Genomic DNA, 20850 nt, shown 5'->3' with positions numbered 1-20850 from the left:
ATCGACCTATTTGCCTCAAGGTCCAACAAAAAAGCACAGAAGTTTTTTTTCTCTGAATCCCCGGGATCACCCGGATGCTCTGGATGCCCTTCAAAAAGATTGGAATTTCAAGCTGGCATACGCATTTCCTCCCTTCCCACTGATCGCGAGGACTCTTCAAAAGATCTACCTTGGTGATCCTGGTAGCTCCAATGTGGCCCAAGAGAGCTTGGTTCAGTCTCCTCAAGTCTCTAGTCCTCCAGGGACCAGTTGTTCTTCCTCTACAAGAAGATCTGTTGACCCAAGGTCCTCTATGCCATCCAAATCTGGCAAGTTTACACCTAGCGGCATGGCTTTTGAAAAGTCCCTCTCAGCTAGAGGACTATCTGACAAAGTGATAGAGACCTTGCTAAAAAATAAGAAAGAATTCACCTCTTCTATCTACTTAAAACAATGGAAGAAGTTCTATTCTTGGTATGGTGACTCTCCGCCTGATATGCTCCATCCTTATATCCCCAGAATTTTAGATTTCCTGCAAGATGGTCTGGATAAGGGATTATCCATAAATACTTTAAAGGTCCAAGTGTCAGCTCTAGGTTGTATAGCAGACCATAGGTGGATAAGACGCTTCTATAAGGCAATAGCCAGGATGAAGCCCAAAATCAAAAACCTGGCTCCTCCCTGGGACTTAAACATAGTTTTGTCTGGTCTCTCTAAAGAGCCTTTTGAACCAATTAATGAAATTTACCTAAAATTCCTCACCATTTAAACAGCTTTTCTAATAGCCATAACTATGGCCCGAAGAGTTGGGGAACTTCAGGCATTATCTATTATGGAACCATTTTGCACTATTCTAGAGGACAGTATAATATTCAAACTAAACCCTTCATGCGTTTGATGTTTGTCTCTTGTTTGTCCAGTATGTTGTGTGGAGTGTTTGGTGGTGTGTGTGGCTGCACCTTTCCCCCCCCCCCCTTGGCTGATGGCTTTGATAGGTCTGTTAACATCTTACAGTCATTGTGATGGCGTCCCTTAAAGTTCTTAGTTGGAATGTGAGGGGTCTCAACTCCAAATTCAAAAGGTCCCTGGTGCTGGACTTTGTGGAATGTCATTCTCCTCACATTATCTGTTTACAGGAGACTCGTGATCGGGCAGAAAACCCTGGCTCTGAAGAGGGCCTGGATAGCCAAGGGGTACCATGCTACCTACTCGACATCTTCTAGAGGTGTCTCTGTACTCATCTCTAAAGCTCTGCCAGTTGGGGTCTCTCAGGTGGTGTGTAACCAGTTTGGTCGATTTGTGATCCTACACCGTGCATGTCAGTCATTGTCGTTTACCCTGGTCTCCCTATATGTTCTTCCCCCCTTCTCTGAGTCTCTCCTGGACGTAATCTCTGTACATTTATCCTCTTTCCCTGTAGACCCTGTCTTGGTGGTTGGCGACTTTATTGTAGTTCCTGATCCCTCTCTGGACCGGACGAGTGGTGTAGACCTGGCCTCCGCCCGGCTCAATGCCTGGTGTGCTGCTCTCCATTTGCAAGATGTTTGGCGCTGGAGGTTCCCACAAACGGTGAAGTACTCATACTTCTCGCAGGTACATGGTACCTTTTCTAGGATTGACTTGGCCTTTGCATCTCCTGACTTATTGCTCCGTATTGGGGAGATATCCTACACCAGTAGAGGGATCTCAGATCATTCTGCCTTACTAGTCTCCCTTAAACTATCTGGCACTTCTTCCTCTAAGTTGTGGCTTATGCAACACGGATAGTTGACCTCCGAGGTGGTGCAGGAGGCTCTGTCAACTGCTCACACTTCCTACTGGGAGCATAACTCAGACTTTCCGGATCCGCTGATTAAGTGGGACGCGTATAAGGCAACCATCAGGGGAGCATATGTCACGGGGGTGACCACTCAAAAGAATATGCACAGACGGGAGGAGGCTTCTTAATGGCCCTTATCGATTCTATGGAGGTGGAGGTGGCGCGTACAGGGGAGGAAGACATAAAGAAGAAATGGTCTAGGGCCCAGAGGGACCTACTTATCTTACAAAAGGAGCGCATGAGGAAAAAACTCTTTGCCACTGAGGCGGCCCTTTTCGAGTTTGGGGACAAAAATGGCAAGCTGCTGGCTTATCTGGCGAGGGCAGAGCGCCCCACAGTTTCCATCCCTGGGGTCTCTGGTGACCAAGGGGTTCTGGTGACTGAAGCTGCCCAGATCAACTCGATCTTTCGGGCCTTTTACCAAGACCTTTACTCCCCCCACTGCTCTCCTGATCCCTTGGCATATGCGACCTTCTTGGACCAGATTCCCTTACAGTCCCTGACCCCCTCACAGTCTGAAGCCCTTGACTCCCTTCTTACAGTTGAGGAGATAGTGGAGGCCATTAAATCCATGCCTCTGGGGAAGACGCCGGGTATGGACGGTTTAGTCATAGACTGGTATAAAAATAACGCCGAGGCTGTGGCCCCCCGCCTCCTTACTATGTATGGGGAATCCTTAGAGGTGGGCTGCCTTCCGCAATCACTTCAGGAGGCCCTGATTGTGCTGCTCCTGAAGCCGGGCAAGGACCCACTATCCCCTTCCTCATACAGACCTATCTCTCTCCTCACAATAGATGTAAAAATTTTGGCTAAGGTGCTTGCGATACGGCTTAACGGGGTTGTACACTCGGTGATACACCCTGACCAGACCGGGTTCATGCCGGGTAGAGCCACGGATATCAACATCTCCCGCTTATTTATGAACATAGCTGCTAGTGCGTCGGACGTTGTCCCAGGGTACGTACTCAGTCTTGATATTCACAAGGCCTTTGACTCCGTAGAGTGGCTGTATCTGTGGTCTCTGCTCGGCGGAATGCGGTTTGGTCCGCGGTTCCGAGCCTGGGTTCGGTTGTTATACGCGGAGCCCACTGCCAAGATCCGCACCAACCTTGATATGGGGGAAGGACGAGACAGGGCTGCCCACTGTCACCCTTACTTTTTGCCATCGCAATCGAGCCATTGGCGGCAGTTATTCGTGCCTCGCCCTCGGTCAGTGGCCTCCAGAGGGGGTCCATCGTTGAGAAAGTGTCGCTATATGCAGACGATACTCTGGTGTACCTTGCGGATGTGGGATCCTCCCTGGTGGCTCTAATGTCGCTCATCCATGACTTTGGTGCCATTTCCGGTCTGATGGTGAACTGGTCTAAGTCGGTCCTTATGCCCCTGTCACCTTCTCTCCCCCTGCCTACTACCTTACCAGATCGGCTGTTGGTGACTCATCAATGCCGATACCTGGGTGTGGAGGTCACGGCCTCCATAAGCAGTTACATGTCCCTGAACCTAACGCCTCTTCTGTCAGTCACTAACCTCCGCTTACAGAAATGGGGTCCCCTTCGCTCTCTCTACTAGGTAGGCTTAACATCTTCAAAATGATCTTTCTTCCTAAATTCCTCTATCTGTTTCACGCTTCCCCTGTCTTTCCTCCTAAACAGTTCTTTACAGATTTGGCCAAGATTCTGAGATCCTTCTACTGGCAAGGCGGGTCTCCTAGGATTGGATACTCTCACCTCCTCGTGCCTAAACATCAGGGGGGCCTTGCGGCTCCTAATATGTATCACTATTTTCTAGCCTCTCAATTGGTATATGCTAACTGGTGGTTAGACCTGGATCTTAGCAATGCAGCGGTGGCGTTGGCCGGGGCGCTGGTGGGCTCCTGCGAGGGTTTGACGAATACCCTTTATAGATACACCCCATCTTCATCTTGGGCCCCTCCTCTAGCTCCTATGGAGAGTTGTACATAGGCAGATGTCCTCGCCCCCCTTTTCCCCCCGTACACCCCTATGGCTCAACCCTCATCTCCCGGAACTCTTGGGCCTACAGGGTGCTTCTCTTTCGGGTAAACATGGAGTTCGCTATTTATCACATATATTATCATCTGATAATGTGTTCCACTCCTTCTCTGCCGTGTGTGAACTCTATGGGATACCTCGCACAGCGTTTTTTCATTACCTTCAGCTGCGTCACGCTGTTCATTCTCAGTTTGGCAGCCTTACGGTTCCCCTGGCGTTCACACCGGCTGAGAAGCTTTTAGGTTCCCCTGACCTTGATAAGCCTCTGACGCATAGTTATTTACTATTAAGCCCAGAAGACTCATCCCCATTTCAGAAGGCATATGAGAGATGGGTGGTGGATATCCCCTTCCTGGGGGAACAGCAGTGGAAAGAGGTGGTGCACACGTATTATCCTACGGTGGTAAGCGCTAGAGACCGGTTGATTCAGTTTCGCGTTCTAATGCGAACATATTATACTCTGGAGAGACTCAGGAAGATGGGGGTGTCCCCATCGGATACTTGCTTCAAATGTATGTCGGATGTCGGCACTTTCATGCACGCTGTATGGTCATGCCCTAAAAAATCTTCTGGCGTTCAGTCTTGCAATTTCTGTCTGATCACTTTGATTTCCCCTTTGTTTGTACCCCTTCTGTCTGTCTGTTAGGACTCATTAGATTTCTTTTTTTCTGTACCAGAAAAATTATAGCCATGGAATGGAAGTGTGTGGATGTCCCTTCTCTGGCTCGTTGGAAACAGTTAATAAATACGTCACGCTTTATGAGGCCCTCTACGAGCATCGCAAATGCCCCCAGAAATTTAAGAAAATATGGATTCACTGGCTCATGCTAGTTGAGATGGCCGATGTTTGATCCTTTCTATGGGTTCCCTGGCTGGGGGGGGAGTGCGGCGCTGTCCCTGTATGTGTATGCTTGAGTGTGTGTGGAGTCTTTTCTGTTCCGTCCTTTCCTAATTGATCAGGATTGCTGTTTCCTGACAGTTTAGGTGTTTGAGATGCATTTTCGCTGTCACCCTTTATTACTGTACTACTGTAGCTGAGACCCGTCTTATTACATTGAGTTTCCTGAAGTTGTGTCTCTATCTAACATGTGACGGGCGGATTGTGCCTGGTTTCGTTTCTGTCTCTTTCCTTCATGAAAACAAGAAATGTTTAAATAAATTCTTCAAAAAAAAACAACTAAACCCTTCATTCCTTCCAAAGGTCATCACAGACTTCCATAGATCTCAAGATATCGTGGTCCCATCCTTCTGTAGTGACCCAAAGAATGAAGGAGAAAGACCTTTTCATAATTTAGACGTAAGAAGATCTATTATCCAGTATCTGGAAACTACTAAAGAGCATAGGAAAGATGAAAATCTACTGCTTCAATTCCAAGGCCCCAACAAGGGCAAAAAAGCAACAAAGAGCTCCATCGCAAGATGGATCAAAACAGCTATTTGTGAAGCGTACACTACAATGGGGAAGGATCCCCCTACCGGTCTAAAGGCGCACTCTACTAGAGCCACAGCAGCTTCATGGGCAGCTAGATCAGCCTCCCTCGAACAAATTTGTAAGGCAGCCACGTGGTCTTCACCCCAATACGTTTTTCAAGCACTATCGTATGCATATTGGCACTTCTCAGGACCTGGCTTTTGGGAGAAAGGTGCTCCAGGCGGTGGTCCCTCCCTGAAAGTCTAAGTTGGTATTTCTCCATTGTGGTGCTGTCATGAGGACGCAGTGAAAAGCAAGAATTATTACTCACCGATAATTCACTTTTCATAAGCTCCTCATGACAGCACTCTTAGATTTCCCACCCTTATTAGTGTATGATCCTGTATGGTTTCGTTATAATTACACTGAGGGGGTATGTGGGAAGTGCCCTTTTAACCTCTGTGATTTCCTGTTCCTGATAGGGTCAAGGGTGACGTCCTCCATTGTGGTGTTGTCATGAGGAGCTTATGAAAAGTGAATTATCGGTGGGTAATAATTCTTGCTATCCTTGCTATGTTTAGGCAGTCAACTGTCAATCAGCAGCTAGAGGGCAGTGGAGTGGTGCAGTAGAAATCCAATTCTCCTGCATATTAGGAGAATGGCTGAACAGAATGATGTCAGCATTTCTGTCACCGGTTTATCATGCCCTCATTTAAGGCATGCCTACTGACAGTTTCAATTACCTATGTTCATGATGCTAGTGTAACATTTAAATTTTTTTTTATAAATTTTACCCGCAAGTAAAATATCCTTTACTTTTTGTGAGTAGTGAAAAATTGGGAACATAGCTTTAAGTTGTCTTTTATAAGTGGTATTATGTAAGAACATTGTTCCTTTCTGAAACTTTGAGAATGTTAAAGAATTCATAACCTGAAATGTATATACTTAAAACTTAAAATGTATTCCAGGAAGAAATATCTAGCTTTTTCAAATTTCTTGGGTTCTTACAAGCTCCCACAGTCTTTTGTCATACATTCTGGTTACTTTACTTTGCTCTATTTGTAGGCATACGAGTTAAGCCAGAAGGATTATCCATACACAGATTTGGATTCTCATGGCTGTGGCCTGCGTTGTTCTACGTTGTCTGACCCATCTCAAGACTTGCAGTTTGTAGTGGCTGGTAATGAATGTGTATATCTTTACCAGCCAGATGAGAGGGGACCCTGCTTTGCATTTGAAGGACAGAAGCTAATAGTACATTGGTATCGTGGATATCTAGTCATTGTATCCAGAGAGAGGTACGAAAAACCATGGAGACACTCAATACACACAACACTAATCTGCTTTCTTTAGGGTATATTCACACGAACGGGCTCACAGCGAGATTCTCGCTGCGAGCCCGGCAGGTCCTGGCAGTTCCCATACACTACATACTTGCTGCGGTCTGCTCCCTCCCGTCTCCCCCGCTGTAAGCATACTTTACCTGTCCTTGCTGCATGGGTCCGGCGTCCTGCTCTCCCGTCCGGCCAATCAGTGTGTTGCCCAGCTGCAGCCACTGATTGGCCGGAAGGGAGAGCAGGACGCCGGACCCATGCAGCAAGGACAGGTAAAGTATGCTTACAGCGGGGGAGCCGGCCGGGAGCAGAAGGGGTTAAGGGCGCCAGAATTACATACTCGCTGCGGTCATTTAGACCGCAGCAAGTATGTAGTGTATGGGAACTGCCAAGAGCTGCCGGGCTTGCAGCGAGAATCTCGCTGCGAGCCCGTTCGTGTGAATATACCCAAATGTATTTCTAAATTTAGATCCATGTGTATTGAAATTACAAACCAAAGAATAAAACTTCTGTAATGTTTTTTTTGTTATTTTTGCATTACCTGTGCTTACAGGTCGGATTTTGCTGGACGTGGTGGGGATAGCCATGCACCTGACAGGCAGACGCTGACCATATATGACCTGGGAAACAAGCTTATTGCTTACAGTTGTGTTCTCAATGATGTGGTGGATGTTCTGGCAGAGTGGGGCTCACTCTACGTTCTAACACGGGATGGACTCCTGCATGCTTTACATGAGAAGGACACGCAAACAAAGCTAGAGGTACACAACTTTTTTTTTTTTTTTTTTTGAGTGTGCATGCACAAAACTAGCCAGAACATGTATGAAGTGATTTCTGTAGAGTCCACTACACACTGCTGCATTACTGTGGTTTTTGCAGTGGTAAGAAATTCCTGGTTAAGAATAGAGTATATTTATTGAATTGTTGCCTTTAGCACACCCCATCCTCCCTGTGTGTACCCAATGTGCTGGATAAGCAAGTGCGGATCTGCTAGGCTCGATTATCTTGTGGCAAGGGCTGCATGTACATTATTTATGTCCGTGCATCCCTTGCTTTATATAGTAAATAAAGTTAAAGGGGTATTCCTCTTGAATGTAATTTTTTATATGTTGCTGCTCATGGTGAGACTAACAATTAATTCTATACTTGTTGTTATCTATTCAGCCTCCTTTTCCCAGTTCTGAGCTGCTGCTTTCTGCTGAAGACACAAAAACCTGTGTATGAGCTTTTCTCCCCCTCCCTTTTGAGACGGCTGAGTACCTATTTGTAACTTTCAGAGGAAGAGATATACCAGCCGCAGCAGGCTTTAGGACCATGTGGGATCCCGGCTTAGATAGGGCGCAGATGTCCAGTAACCACAGATTGAAGCAGTTATTTACATGGAAGGGGTGTTTATTTAAGATCACGACGCGTTTCGGCCGCCAAGTATGAGGTGGCCTTTCTCAAGTGGTACCACTTGAGAAAGGCCACCTCATACTTGGCGGCCGAAACGCGTCGTGATCTTAAATAAAAACCCCTTCCATGTAAATAACTGCTTCAATCTGTGGTTACTGGACATCTGCGCCCTATCTAAGCCGGGATCCCACATGGTCCTAAAGCCTGCTGCGGCTGGTATATCTCTTCCTCTGATTGTACGACTCCCTTGGACGTACCCCGGCAGGAGCTGCGGTGTTCCAATATATGTGCCCGATATGGAGTTGTGCCTATAACCTAGCACAACTCTATTAGGTGAGTGCAACACTTTTTTTTCCCCTGTGTTTTTCACTCTAGCCATCGTTTATTGCACCAGGAGGCGCCCCCACCTCTTTCCCTCTTCTCTCCTCTCCATATTTGTAACTTTGTAGCAACTTTGTAATGTCTGGAGGGATAGTCACAGTGAGTTCATTAGCAACTTGACCTCAGTTTAACCCTCTACAGCATTACAAAAAAGCTACAAAGTTGCAGTGAAAGCCTGCCAGGGACTTGTTTACATCAGCCATCTCTCAAGGGAGGGGAAAGGAGGGGGAGACAGAGAGAAAAACTCGAGAGAAGAAAGCGAAGAAAGCGTCAGCTCAGAACTTGAGGAAGAAGACTGACTAGATAATAAGTATGGAATGATTTATTTGTCTCACCATGGGCAGCAACATATGAAAAGTTATGTTTGAGAGAAAAGAAAATAATACTTACCTGTCCACAGGCCCCTGCTACCTTTTCCCCACTCACCGCAGCCGCCGCTGAAGCTTCTGAAACCATCTCTAAAGTGACAGGCTGCTCAGCCCATCACTGACTGAGACAGGAAAGCAATGCAGCCAGTATTCTAGTTAATAAGGTTGAAAAAAAGTAGAGTTCATCAAGTCCACCCTACAGAAATCCTCTTGTGTTCATCCAGAGGAATTTCCCCATCACAGGGAGAAATTCATTTCCGACTCCAATGCCAATCAGAATAAATCCCTGTATCAATGTCCTATCTCATGTAATCTAGTGGCCATAATTTGTAATATATTTTTCAAGAAAACATCCAAGCCCCCCCTTGAACTTAAAGAATTAGCCGTGACAACATCATGTGACAAAGAGTTCCATAGTCTCACTGCTCTTACCGTAAAGTGATTGGCTGAATGGCATTGAGAGACAGCTTCAGAGGCTTTAGCGGTGGCTGCAGTAAGTGAAAAAAAGGCATGAGGACACAGGGGAAGGCTGGACAGGTAAGTATACCTTGTTATTTTCTTTACACAGGCATCAGCCATTGGCCGGGCATATAACACGTAGCAATGTGCAGCCGACGGACGACTTTTAAACTTAAACACAACGGTTGGCCTGATTCGGCACATAATAGCTCTGTGTAATAGGGCTTTAAAGGGGTAGTGCACCAAAAATATTTTTTCTTTCAAATCAACTGCTGCCATGAAGTGCCAGAGATTTGTAATTTACTTCTATTAAAAAATCTCAAGCCTTCCAGTACTTATCAGCTGCTGTGTGTCCAGCAGGAAGTGGTGTTTTCTTTCCTGTCTGACACAGTGCTCTCTGTTGCCTCCTCTGTCCATGTCAGGAACTGTCCAGAGGAGGAGCAAATCCCCATAGAAAACCTCTCCTGCTCTCCAGACTGGAAATAATACCACTTCCTGCTGGGCATACAGCAGCTGATAAGTACTGGAAGGCTTGAGATTTTTTAATAGAAGTAAATTACAAATCTCTGGCACTTCATGGCAGCAGTTGATTTGAAAGAAAATTTTTGGGGGTGCACTACCCCTTTAACCTCTTAAGGACATAGGACGTACCGGTACGTCCTATGTCCTCACTTGCACTTCAAAGCGGGGCCGCGCGGCGGCCCCGCTTTGAAGTGCCGCGATCCCGGGTGCCGCGTGTAGCCCGGGACCGCCGCTATTAGCGGGCACGGTCTGATCGCCGTGCCCGCTAATTAGCTAATCGGAGGCAGCTGTCAAAGTTGACAGCTGCCTCCGATTACCGGAGGCAACGTTTCCCTGGTGTCTAGTGGGGGAGATCGCTCCTCCGGGACCTTGTCCCGGAGGAGCGATCTCCGTTACTGATGCCGGCCGGGGACGCGTCCAAGATGGCGCCGTCCTCGGCTCGGCACTCGTTTACTTCCGGCTGCAGCAGCCGAAAGCAAACGAGTGCCGATCTCATGGATCTCTGCAGCATATCTATGCTGCAGAGATCTCAATGAGAGATCACAGTGTATATACTAGAAGTCCCCCAGGGGGGCTTCTAGTATATGTGTAAAAAAAAAAAAAAAAAAAAGTGTTGTTAATAGTAAAAAGCCCCCTCCCCTAATAAAAGTCTGAATCACCCCCCTTTTCCCAGGTTTTAAATAAAAGTAAACAAATAAATAAATAAATAAACATGTTTGCTATCGCCGCGTGCGTAATCGCCCGAACTATTAATTAATCACATTCCTGATCTCGTACGGTAAACGGCGTCAGCGCAAAAATATCCCAAAGTGCAAAATTGCGCATTTTTGGTCGCATCAAATCCAGAAAAAAATGTAATAAAAAGCGATCAAAAAGACGTATATGGGCAATCAAGGTACCGATAGAAAGATCAAATCATGGCGCAAAAAATGACACCTCGCACAGCCCCATAGACCAAAGGATAAAAGCGCTATAAGCCTGGGAATGGAGCGATTTTAAGGAACGTATATTGGTTAACAACGGTTTGAATTTTTTACAGGCCATCAGATACAATATAAGTTATACATGTTATATATCGTTTTAATCGTAACGACTTGAGGAACATGCATAACAAGTCAGTTTTACCCTAGGGTGAATGGCGTAAAAACACATTTCCCCCAAATAAAAGAAATGCGTTTTTTTTTTCAATTTCACCACACTTCGAATTTTTTTCTGGTTTCGCAGTGTACTTTATGCAAAAATTCAGCCTGTAATTGCAAAGTACAATTAGTGACGCAAAAAATAAGGGGTCATGTGGGTTTCTAGGTGGAAAAATGCAAGTGCTATGACCTTTTAAACACAAGGAGGAAAAACCGAAAACGTAAAAACGAAAATGGGCCATGTCCTTAAAGGGTTAAGAGACACCCGTATCTACAGAATAACTCATCAGTAACTGATCTGCAGGATACTGACACCCGGCACCAGCATGGAACAGCGGTTCAGTGCCGCACTACACAGTGAATGCCGTTTCTGTTCATTGTCTAGCAGTGGCGATATGAACTACAGCTCAGCTCCTTTTAGGGTACAAACACACACACCGTATACGCAGCAGATCTGCAGCAGATTTGATGCTGTGTTCAGTTATTCAGCGCTAATCTGCTGCGTATCTCAGCAGAAAATACGCTGCGTAAACTTAATCCTGTTACTAGCTCATCAGTGCATTTTGCCTGAAAATGGGGTATTCCTAATTATTACTTGTTCCGTTTATTCTGAAATACAAGTTTGAGGAAGTTGCCAAGGCTTCATAGTAAGGGTGCGTTCACACTAAGTAAAAATGACAGAATTAATCCCGCCTGTCTTAGTGTGTCAATGGAATGCCTTATGCACCTCCGCGCTCAGCTTCGATCCGCTCAAAGAACTGACATATCAGTTATTTGAGTGGAGGTGAGGCATCCCATTGACACACTGAGGCAGGCAGGGGCTCCACCGTGGAGTTCTGCAGCTGTTTTTCAGCGTGAACATACCCTAATACAGAACCCAACGTCTAAGACAGTTCGACCGCTTTTGTTTTAAGAAAATGTCTGACCTGGGGTTCACACAGGCCCGGACCTATGTACCATCCAGCATTCATGCCATCAGATGTGGATAAAATATGCTGGATGTCTATGCGAGCGTCAGGTTTGGGTGACAAAAGGCCAAGGGAACATCTAAGGGGATCTTTAGACCATCAGGTAGTTTCAGAGTCTTCTCACATTTAGTTGTAAAATTATCCAAACATTACACCTGTTTAGTCTGATCCTTTTACAATTTTTAATAATATTTATCTTACTTTGACAACTTGGTAATCACTGCAAAGTATTAATAAATTTCACCAACTAGTAAACTAGATCGACTAGATCACAAGTGATAGCCTTTGGAGAGCATATAAATGCAGCTGTCAGCTTTAACAGCTGCATTTAAACTCTTAATTAGCGGCCAGGGCACGGTCCACGTCAGCTAAAGGCGACGGTTCCTGGATGCTGATAGCAAACGCCGTACAGAACAGGGTCAGGACGCGCCCCCCTCTAAACCCCACCAGCGTCCCAATGATGTACCACGTACGTCATGGGACCTTAATGGGTTAAAAATGGACTTGATATTGTCATTTAGTCCCCATAATAACGGACCCAGTGCCATTAAAATCCTGCCCGTTGATTTTATCCCAGGTACTGTTTCTAATTAGTTTAAAACACTGAGAATCAGGGAAGTTTATTGGATGTATAAAATCGATATACATTTTCCCCGAAGAGTTTTAATAAAGTTTAAATATAAGCGTTTTATTTGTAGATAGACATGTAGTTTTATGTTTTTATCTGTATTTGTATCTTCTTCACCTGGATGGCTGTGTTCCATTGCTATTGGGTTTTTCCTCCCTTCTTACCTCTGGAGCCTCCCCCTTGTGACATTAATGCTGCTGTCATTTTAAATGTTCCCAGTATCTCTGTATCATCACATACACTTTACCAGATGAAGGGTGCCTTTTGCTCTCTAAAGAACTTGTATGTTACTTATTTGTCGTGCAATACATAGGTTTAACTTCACATTTTACCTAGATTCAAAATCACAATTTTTCTGCTTTTTTTCTGATATTTGCTCCAGGTTAGCCCCAGACCGGTTGAGATCATGGTCAGCAGCGCCAGAAATATAACCCACTCAAGTTCTCTCTTCCATACACAAATGTCGCGGCCCACCTTATTCTTAGCAGTCCTCTGGTCTGCACATGAGCGCCTTGTTTTTTCCATAAGCATCCCTATGTTTCACATTTTCTGATCATATCTACTGTGTTTCCCACAGGGTCCACTTTAGATTTTTTTTTTTTCACAGAAAGGTGACTCTGCACCAGAATGTTTTTCATAGTCTTCTGTTTTTTTTTAAAGTGATTTCTGGTTTCTGTGGAACTGCAGATTTTCAATAGAGTTGATATTCCTGCAGGTATCTGTAATACAGAAAATTATTTAAGTTTACTAGATAAGTGGTCAAAGCAAAAGAAACAGCAGCAAAATGTTCCTAAATGTAAAAAAATGCACTTGGGGAGAGAGAATAAGGGTAGTCATTTCTGGGAATCTTAAAATACCGCTCACTGGCGGTAGGGAAAGCTAATCGTATGCTGGTCTGTACTAGCTCACTGGTGGTAGGGAAAGCTAATCTTATGCTGGTCTATACTAGCGAGGGCTTCTTGCGTTTAGTCTCACTTTTTTAATTTCCAACTAGCACAAGACTAAAAAGCTGCCTTCAGGAGTCTGGACTTGGATTTTAAGTATGGCTTTGTTTTAACCTCTTAAGGACATATGACGTACCCCTACGTCATATGTCCTCACTTGCACTTCAAAGCGGGGCCGCGCGGCGGCCCCGCTTTGAAGTGCCGCGATCCCGGGTGCCGCGAGTAGCCCGGGACCGCTGCTATTAGCGGGCACGGTCTGATCGCCGTGCCCGCTAATTAGCTAATCGGAGGCAGCTGTCAAAGTTGACAGCTGCCTCCGATTACCGGAGGCAACGTTTCCCTGGTGTCTAGTGGGGGAGATCGCTCCTCCGGGACCTTGTCCCGGAGGAGCGATCTCCGTTACTGATGCCGGCCGGAGACGCGTCCAAGATGGCGCCGTCCTCGGCTCGGCACTCGTTTGCTTTCGGCTGCAGCAGCCGAAAGCAAACGAGTGCCGATCTCATGGATCTCAATGAGATCTCAATGAGAGATCACAGTGTATATACTAGAAGTCCCCCAGGGGGGCTTCTAGTATATGTGTAAAAAAAAAAAAAAAAAAGTGTTGTTAATAGTAAAAAGCCCCCTCCCCTAATAAAAGTCTGAATCACCCCCCTTTTCCCAGGTTTTAAATAAAAGTAAACAAATAAATAAATAAATAAACATGTTTGCTATCGCCGCGTGCGTAATCGCCCAAACTATTAATTAATCACATTCCTGATCTCGTACGGTAAACGGCGTCAGCGCAAAAAAATCCCAAAGTGCAAAATTGAGCATTTTTGGTCGCATCAAATCCAGAAAAAATGTAATATAAAGCGATCAAAAAGTCGTATATGCGCAATCAAGGTACCGATAGAAAGATCACATCATGGCGCAAAAAATGACACCTCGCACAGCCCCATAGACCAAAGGATAAAAGTGCTATAAGCCTGGGAATGGAGCAATTTTAAGGAACGTATATTGGTTAACAACGGTTTGAATTTTTTACAGGCCATCAGATACAATATAAGTTATACATGTTATATATCGTTTTAATCGTAACGACTTGAGGAACATGCATAACAAGTCAGTTTTACCCCAGGGCGAATGGCGTAAAAACACATTTCCCCCAAATAAAAGAAATGCGTTTTTTTTTTCAATTTCACCACACTTTGAATTTTTTTCTGGTTTCGCAGTGTACTTTATGCAAAAATTCAGCCTGTAATTGCAAAGTACAATTAGTGACGCAAAAAATAAGGGGTCATGTGGGTTTCTAGGTGGAAAAATGCAAGTGCTATGACCTTTTAAACACAAGGAGGAAAAACCGAAAACTTAAAAACGAAAATGGGCCATGTCCTTAAAGGGTTAAAGCATGATAAAAAAATAATGTAAATTGCAAACATGTTTATTTTATATCACCTGTTTATTTAGATTTTTAAAGTTATAGGGACAGTGACACTTTCAGGATCTAAATATCTTTAGTCTGGAGGTAAGAAGGGAAAGGGGAGGTATTATTGAAACCTTTGTAAGAATAAAGGACCCCCATTCTCCATGGGGAGGGTAGGTTTAAAGGGAATCTGCCACTAAGTTTATGGTGCCTTAGATGAGGGCAGCATGAACTATTCCCAGAAATGCGGAATAGATCAATGTATTACTTACATAATTTTGTTCAGCCATTCTCCTAATATGCAGGAAATCTTGCCGTTTCCCTCCTCCCACAGCTGCTGATTGACAGTTTACTACCTCTACACAGCATGGATAGATAACTGCCAATCAGCAGCTGGTGGGCCGAGTTTTCTGCTTCTCACGGTTGGGAAAGCCCCTTAAGGCTTATATTGACTTCCAAATCTGCCACAAATTTGTATAACAAAAACATTTACCTCTTCAACCTTATTTTAGCTCCCCATACTCCTTATACTTTTAAGTAAAAAAAAAAAATGAACACAAGAACAAGGGGCAACAATCTGAGGTGAGAAACAGCACTAGAGATGAGCGAACCTCGAGCATGCTCGAGTCGATCCGAACCCAAACTTTCGCCATTTGATTAGCGGTGGCTGCTGAACTTGGATAAAGCCCTAAGGCTATGTGGAAATCATTGATATAGTCATTGGCTGTATCCATGTTTTCCAGACAACCTTAGAGCTTTATCCAAGTTCAGCAGCCCCAGCTAATCAAATACCGAACGTTCGGGTTCGGATCGACTCGAACCCGGTTCGCTCATCTCTAAACAGCACAAGAAAATATTACTATACTAAAAGAGTAGTAGATACTATGAACAAACTTCCAGCAAGTAAGATTGGTAAATCAGCAGCTACTAAACTTAAACATTTCTAGGATAAACTTGCATCTGGCCTAGGATAATACTCAATACTGAAAAAAGCAGACTAGATGGACCAGGTGTTCTTTTCTGCCAACAATCTTCTGTTTGTTTCTCCAAATGATAAACTATGAGTGTGATCAGATATGTAAATGTTAACCCCTTAGTGACCGCCATGCTGCCTTTTCACGGCGGCCACTAATGGGCTTTATTCCGATGCGTACGCCTTTTAACGGCGGGCGCATCGGAATAAATTACCGCCCGGCGGCGGCTGCAGGACGGGGGATCAGCGGTCAGTGAGACCGCTGACCCCCTCCTGTAACTGCCCGGAGCGGAGGAGTCTCCGCTCCGGGCAGTTTAACCTGTTAAATGCTGCTGTCAAAGCATGACAGCGGCATCTAACGGGTTCCGGTGTGTACTGGACGGCGCAGCAGGTCCACCTACATGATCGGAGGTCCCGCGGCGCCGTCCGGTCCCTCCGGCGTCTCCATGGTAACTTCGGGGGCCTAATGAAGGCCCCCGGGCTTACCATGGATAAGCCATCCTGCTGACAGGAGTGGCTGTGCTACTGCCTGTCAGCAGGATGGTCACATTATACAATACACTGTACTGCAGAAGCAGTACAGTGTATTGTATAATGTAATCTAAGTCTTACACTAGTGTACAGTAATGTACACTAGTGTAAAAAAGTAAAAAAAAGTGCACCAAACACAATACCCCCAGCCCCCCCCATAATAAAAATGCATTACATTCCCCATACACTATAAAACATTACATAAAAGTGATCAAAAACACAAATCCTATACATATTTGGTATCGCTACGTCCGTAACTACCCAATCTATAAAACGATATCAATAATTATATCGCACGACACACGCTGTAAAAAAATAAATAAAAAAACAGTACCAGAATAGCTGTATTTTATCAATCTGCTTTAGAAAATACGCTATAAAAGAGATCATAAAGTCATATACATATAAAACTTGGTATCAATAGAAACTACAGATCTTCCCGCAAAAAATAAGCCCAAAACCAGCTCTGTCACGCAAAAGATAAGAACGCTATGGATCTTGCAAAGTGGCAACAGTTTTTGTGGGTTTTTGCTAGGAAGATAGTTTCTATTGCGCCAAATTGGTAGTAGTTAAAAAAGCCTACACAAATGTGGTATCGCCGTAACCGTAGTTACCCAAAGAATACATGCATTATGTTATTAGTGACCGCCGATATGAATTTTTATGGCGATCACTAATGGGCTCCATTCTGCTGCCATCAGCTCTTTATGGCGATGGCGCAGAATAGTGCAGCGGCGCCGGTAATGCCCGCAGCCCCCTCCTCTCAGCTACCAGAGGTCGCTGAGAAGTTGGGGCAGAGTGTGGGCTCAGTCCCAGCCAGTCCCCGCACCGACGATCGCCGTTATTACCAGTATAACGTTGGCCACAGGTAACGGGCACTGCATGCTTTCGTCTCCTCTCACCGTTAATCCACAGTGAGAGGAGATGAATGTCCCCCTCCCCTTTCCCCCCCGGAATAACCTTAGTGTTCACAGTGATTAATTCCTTAGGGTACAAACACACTTGCCGTATCGGCAGCGAGTTTCTCGCTGCGTATTCACAGCAAGACTCGCTGAGGATCCCGGCCCTGTGTACTCAATGGCAGACAAAGTGGCAGCAGGGATGTACATCCCTGCTGCGAGTTTGTCCAAAGGCCGACCCGTTAACCCCCCTGCCGCCGGAGACAATACATCACCTGGTCCCGACTATACATCACCTGGTCCTTCGCTGATTACAGGCACGTCCCGCTCAGCCAATCAGTGCGCTGCCCCACCGCAGCACTGATTGGCTGAACGGGCAGTGAAGACATCGGGAGCCCCGCAGCCGGGATTAGCTGGTGTATAGTCTCCGGCGTCCGGGGAGTTAACAGGGCGAGCTGCGGACAAACTCGCAGCAGGGATGTACATCCCTGCTGCGAGTTTGTCTGCCATTGAGTACACATGGCTGGGATCCTCAGCGAGTCTCACTGCGAATACGCAGCCAGAAACTCGCTGCGGATACAACGAGTGTGTTTGTACCCTTAAAAAAAGATCAAACTGTCATTCTCTCCACCACCAAAGGTGGCGGAGAGCATGGAGCAATGATCAGGGACTAGCCGATGTGGTCCTGGCACAAGTGATCAGCGGTATATACTATATACCACTGATCACTTGTTCCAAATGCTTCCGGCACTTTTTGTCCCGTCACCAAAAATCATTGGTGACGGGATAAAAATTCAAGTGCCCCGGATTACCTGTAACCACTCCGCATTACCTGTAACCACTCCGCATTACCTGTAACCACTCCGCATTACCTGTAACCACTCCGCATTACCTGTAACCACTCCGCATTACCTGTAACCACTCCGCATTACCTGTAACCACTCCGCATTACCCGTAACCACCCCAGATAGCCAGTAAACACCCCCAGATTGCCTGTAACCACTCCAGATTGCCACAGGCTACCCATAACCACTACAGATTACCACAGATTGCCCGTAACCATCCCAGATAGCCAGTAAACACCCCCAGATTGTCCGTTACCACCCCATATAGCCAGTAAACACCCCCAGATTGTCCGTTACCACCCCAGATAGCCGGTAAACCCCCCCAGGTAGCCGGTAAACCCCCCCAGGTAGCCGGTAAACCCCCCCAGGTAGCCGGTAAACCCCCCAAGGTAGCCGGTAAACCCCCCCAGATAGCCGGTAAACCCCCCCCAGATAGCCGGTAACCAACCAAGATAGCCGGTAACCAACCAAGATAGCCAGTAAACACCCCAGATAGCAAGATAGCAAGTAAACACTCCCTGGTTGCCCGTCACTACCCCAGATTACCTGTAATCTCATTTAAAAAAAAAATTTTTAACACCTGCACTATTCTAATAATAACTAGCTGCGGTTTTGCACCAGCAAAATGACGCTCCTTCCCTTCTGAGCCCTGCTGCGTGCCCATACAGTGGTTTATGCCCACATATGGGGTACCGTTGTACTCAGGAGAACATGCGTTACAAATTTTGCAGTGCATTTTCTCTCCTGTTTTCCGAGAAATTGAGAAATTCCAAACTAAACAAACATATATTATTGAAAAAATTATTTTTTTTCATTTTTACTTTCGAATTTTGAATCCTTTCCTCTAATACCTGTGGGGTCAAAATGCTCACTGCACCCCAAGATGACTTCTTTGAGGGGTGCCCTTTCCAAAATGGGGTGACTTTTGGGGGGTTTCTCTTCTGCGGACACTGGGCTCTGCAAACGCACCCGGTGCTCGGAAACTTCTTCCGAAAAATCTGTACTGCGAATGCTAATTGGCGCTCCTTCCGTTCTGAGCCCCGCTGTGTGCCCATACAGTGGTTTATGCTCACATATGGGGTACCGTTGTACTCAGGAGAACCTGCGTTACAGATTTTGGGGTGCGCTTTCTCTCCCTTTCCTTGTGAAGTTGAGAAATTTCAAACTAAACATACATATTATTGGAAAAATTCAAGTTTTTCATTTTTACTGTGGGGTCAATATGCTCACCACACCCCAAGATGTATTCTTTGAGGGGTTATCTTTCCAAAATGGGCTGACTTTTGGGGGGGTTTCACTTCCCTGGCCCTACAGGGGCACTGCAAACGCACCTGGCGCTTGAAAACTTACAGCAAACGTACAGCAAAATCTGCACTGAAAATGCTAATTGGCGCTCCTTCCCTTCTGAGCCCGCTGTGTGCCCATACAGTGGTTTACGCCCATATAGGGTACCATTGTACTCAGGAGAACCTGCGTTACAAATTTTGGGGTACAAATTTTTCTCTCCTGTTGCTTGTGAAAATGAGATACTTTAATCTGAACAAACATATATTATTTGAAAATTTCTATATTCCATTTTTTTCCGGCCTAATTGTGAATACTTTCATCCAGCCCCTGAAGGGTTAAAATGCTCATTATACCCCTAAAATAATTCTTTAAGGTGTCTAGTTTCCAAAATGGGGTCATTTATGGGGGTTTCAAGTATACAAGCCTCCTAAACACACTTAAAAAAAGAACTGGTCCCTAAAAAAATTAGTTTTGGAAATTTGAAACATGAAAAATTGGTAATTTGCTGATACATTTCTAAGCCCCGTAACACCGAAGAAAAGTAAAATATGTTTACGAAATTATGCCAGAATAAAGAGGACATATTGGTAATGTGACCTAGTAACTAATTTATGTGATACAACTTTCTTTTCTTAGAAGCAGAGAATTTAAAAGTTTGTAAAGTGCTAATTTTTCATGATACTTTTATGTTTTTCACAAAAAACACAAAAGATAGTGACCAAATTTTACCACTAATATAAAGTACCATATGTTACAAAAAAACAATCTCAGAATCGCTAGCATATGTTAAAGCATCACTGAGCTATAAGCGCATAAAGTGAGACAGGTCAGATTATGAAAAATGAGCCTGGTCATTAAGGCTCAAATAGGCTTTGTCCCTAAGGGGTTAAACAGGCACAGATTGAATTTCTTTTTTGGGCAGTAGTCTGATTTGCAGTATATTTTTGTGTGTACCCTTGTAGATGCTTTTCAAGAAGAATCTTTATGTTATGGCTATCTCTTTGGCCAAGGGCCAGCACTTGGACAGTGATGGACTGTCTGAAATCTTCCGCCAGTATGGAGACCACTTGTACAGCAAAGGAGACCATGATGGAGCCATCCAGCAATACATCAGGTATGATATAATTCTGCTTTACATTCATGCCTAAAATATGTTTTTGGGCTTAGGACTGTAATAAAATATTTTCAGCACATTACTATTTTAAGTAAAGTCTTCTAGTGGTGTCCATTTTCCTTTTTTTGCCAATCAGTTCAGATCCTTTGTGTTCTTTCCAGTCTGACACAGTGCTCTCTGCTGCCACCCCTGTCAGTGACAGGAACTGTCCAGAGCAGTAGCCAATCCCCATAGAAAACTTCTGACTGGAATGAATACCACTTCCTGCAGGACATGCAGCAGCTGATAAGTACTGGAAGACTTGAAAAAAATCATAGCTGAACTACCACTTTAATATTGATTGCATTATATCAATTTGTACCACCTTAAAGTGTACCCATGAGTTTTTTGTTTTTTTTTTAATAACAGATACACCTTATGGAAGGGGTACTCCGTCCCTTTAT

The 20850-nt window shown here is 45.0% G+C and overlaps 1 protein-coding gene across 1 annotated transcript in view; it reads left to right on the top strand.

Annotated features, from left to right (window-relative positions):
* The window catches only part of VPS11 (VPS11 core subunit of CORVET and HOPS complexes), a 67989-nt gene that overhangs the window by 36864 nt on the left and 10275 nt on the right, over positions 1-20850 (top strand). Inside the window, exons 5-7 of the mRNA XM_069947578.1 lie at positions 6284-6516; positions 7106-7313; positions 20256-20407. Of these exons, the coding sequence (XP_069803679.1) occupies positions 6284-6516; positions 7106-7313; positions 20256-20407 (593 nt within the window). The remainder of the gene's footprint in view (positions 1-6283; positions 6517-7105; positions 7314-20255; positions 20408-20850) is intronic.

The sequence above is a fragment of the Dendropsophus ebraccatus genome, chromosome 12 (assembly GCF_027789765.1).
Source record: "Dendropsophus ebraccatus isolate aDenEbr1 chromosome 12, aDenEbr1.pat, whole genome shotgun sequence".
In the NCBI taxonomy this organism is placed as follows: domain Eukaryota; kingdom Metazoa; phylum Chordata; class Amphibia; order Anura; family Hylidae; genus Dendropsophus; species Dendropsophus ebraccatus.
This window is presented reverse-complemented; position numbering and strand designations above follow the sequence as displayed.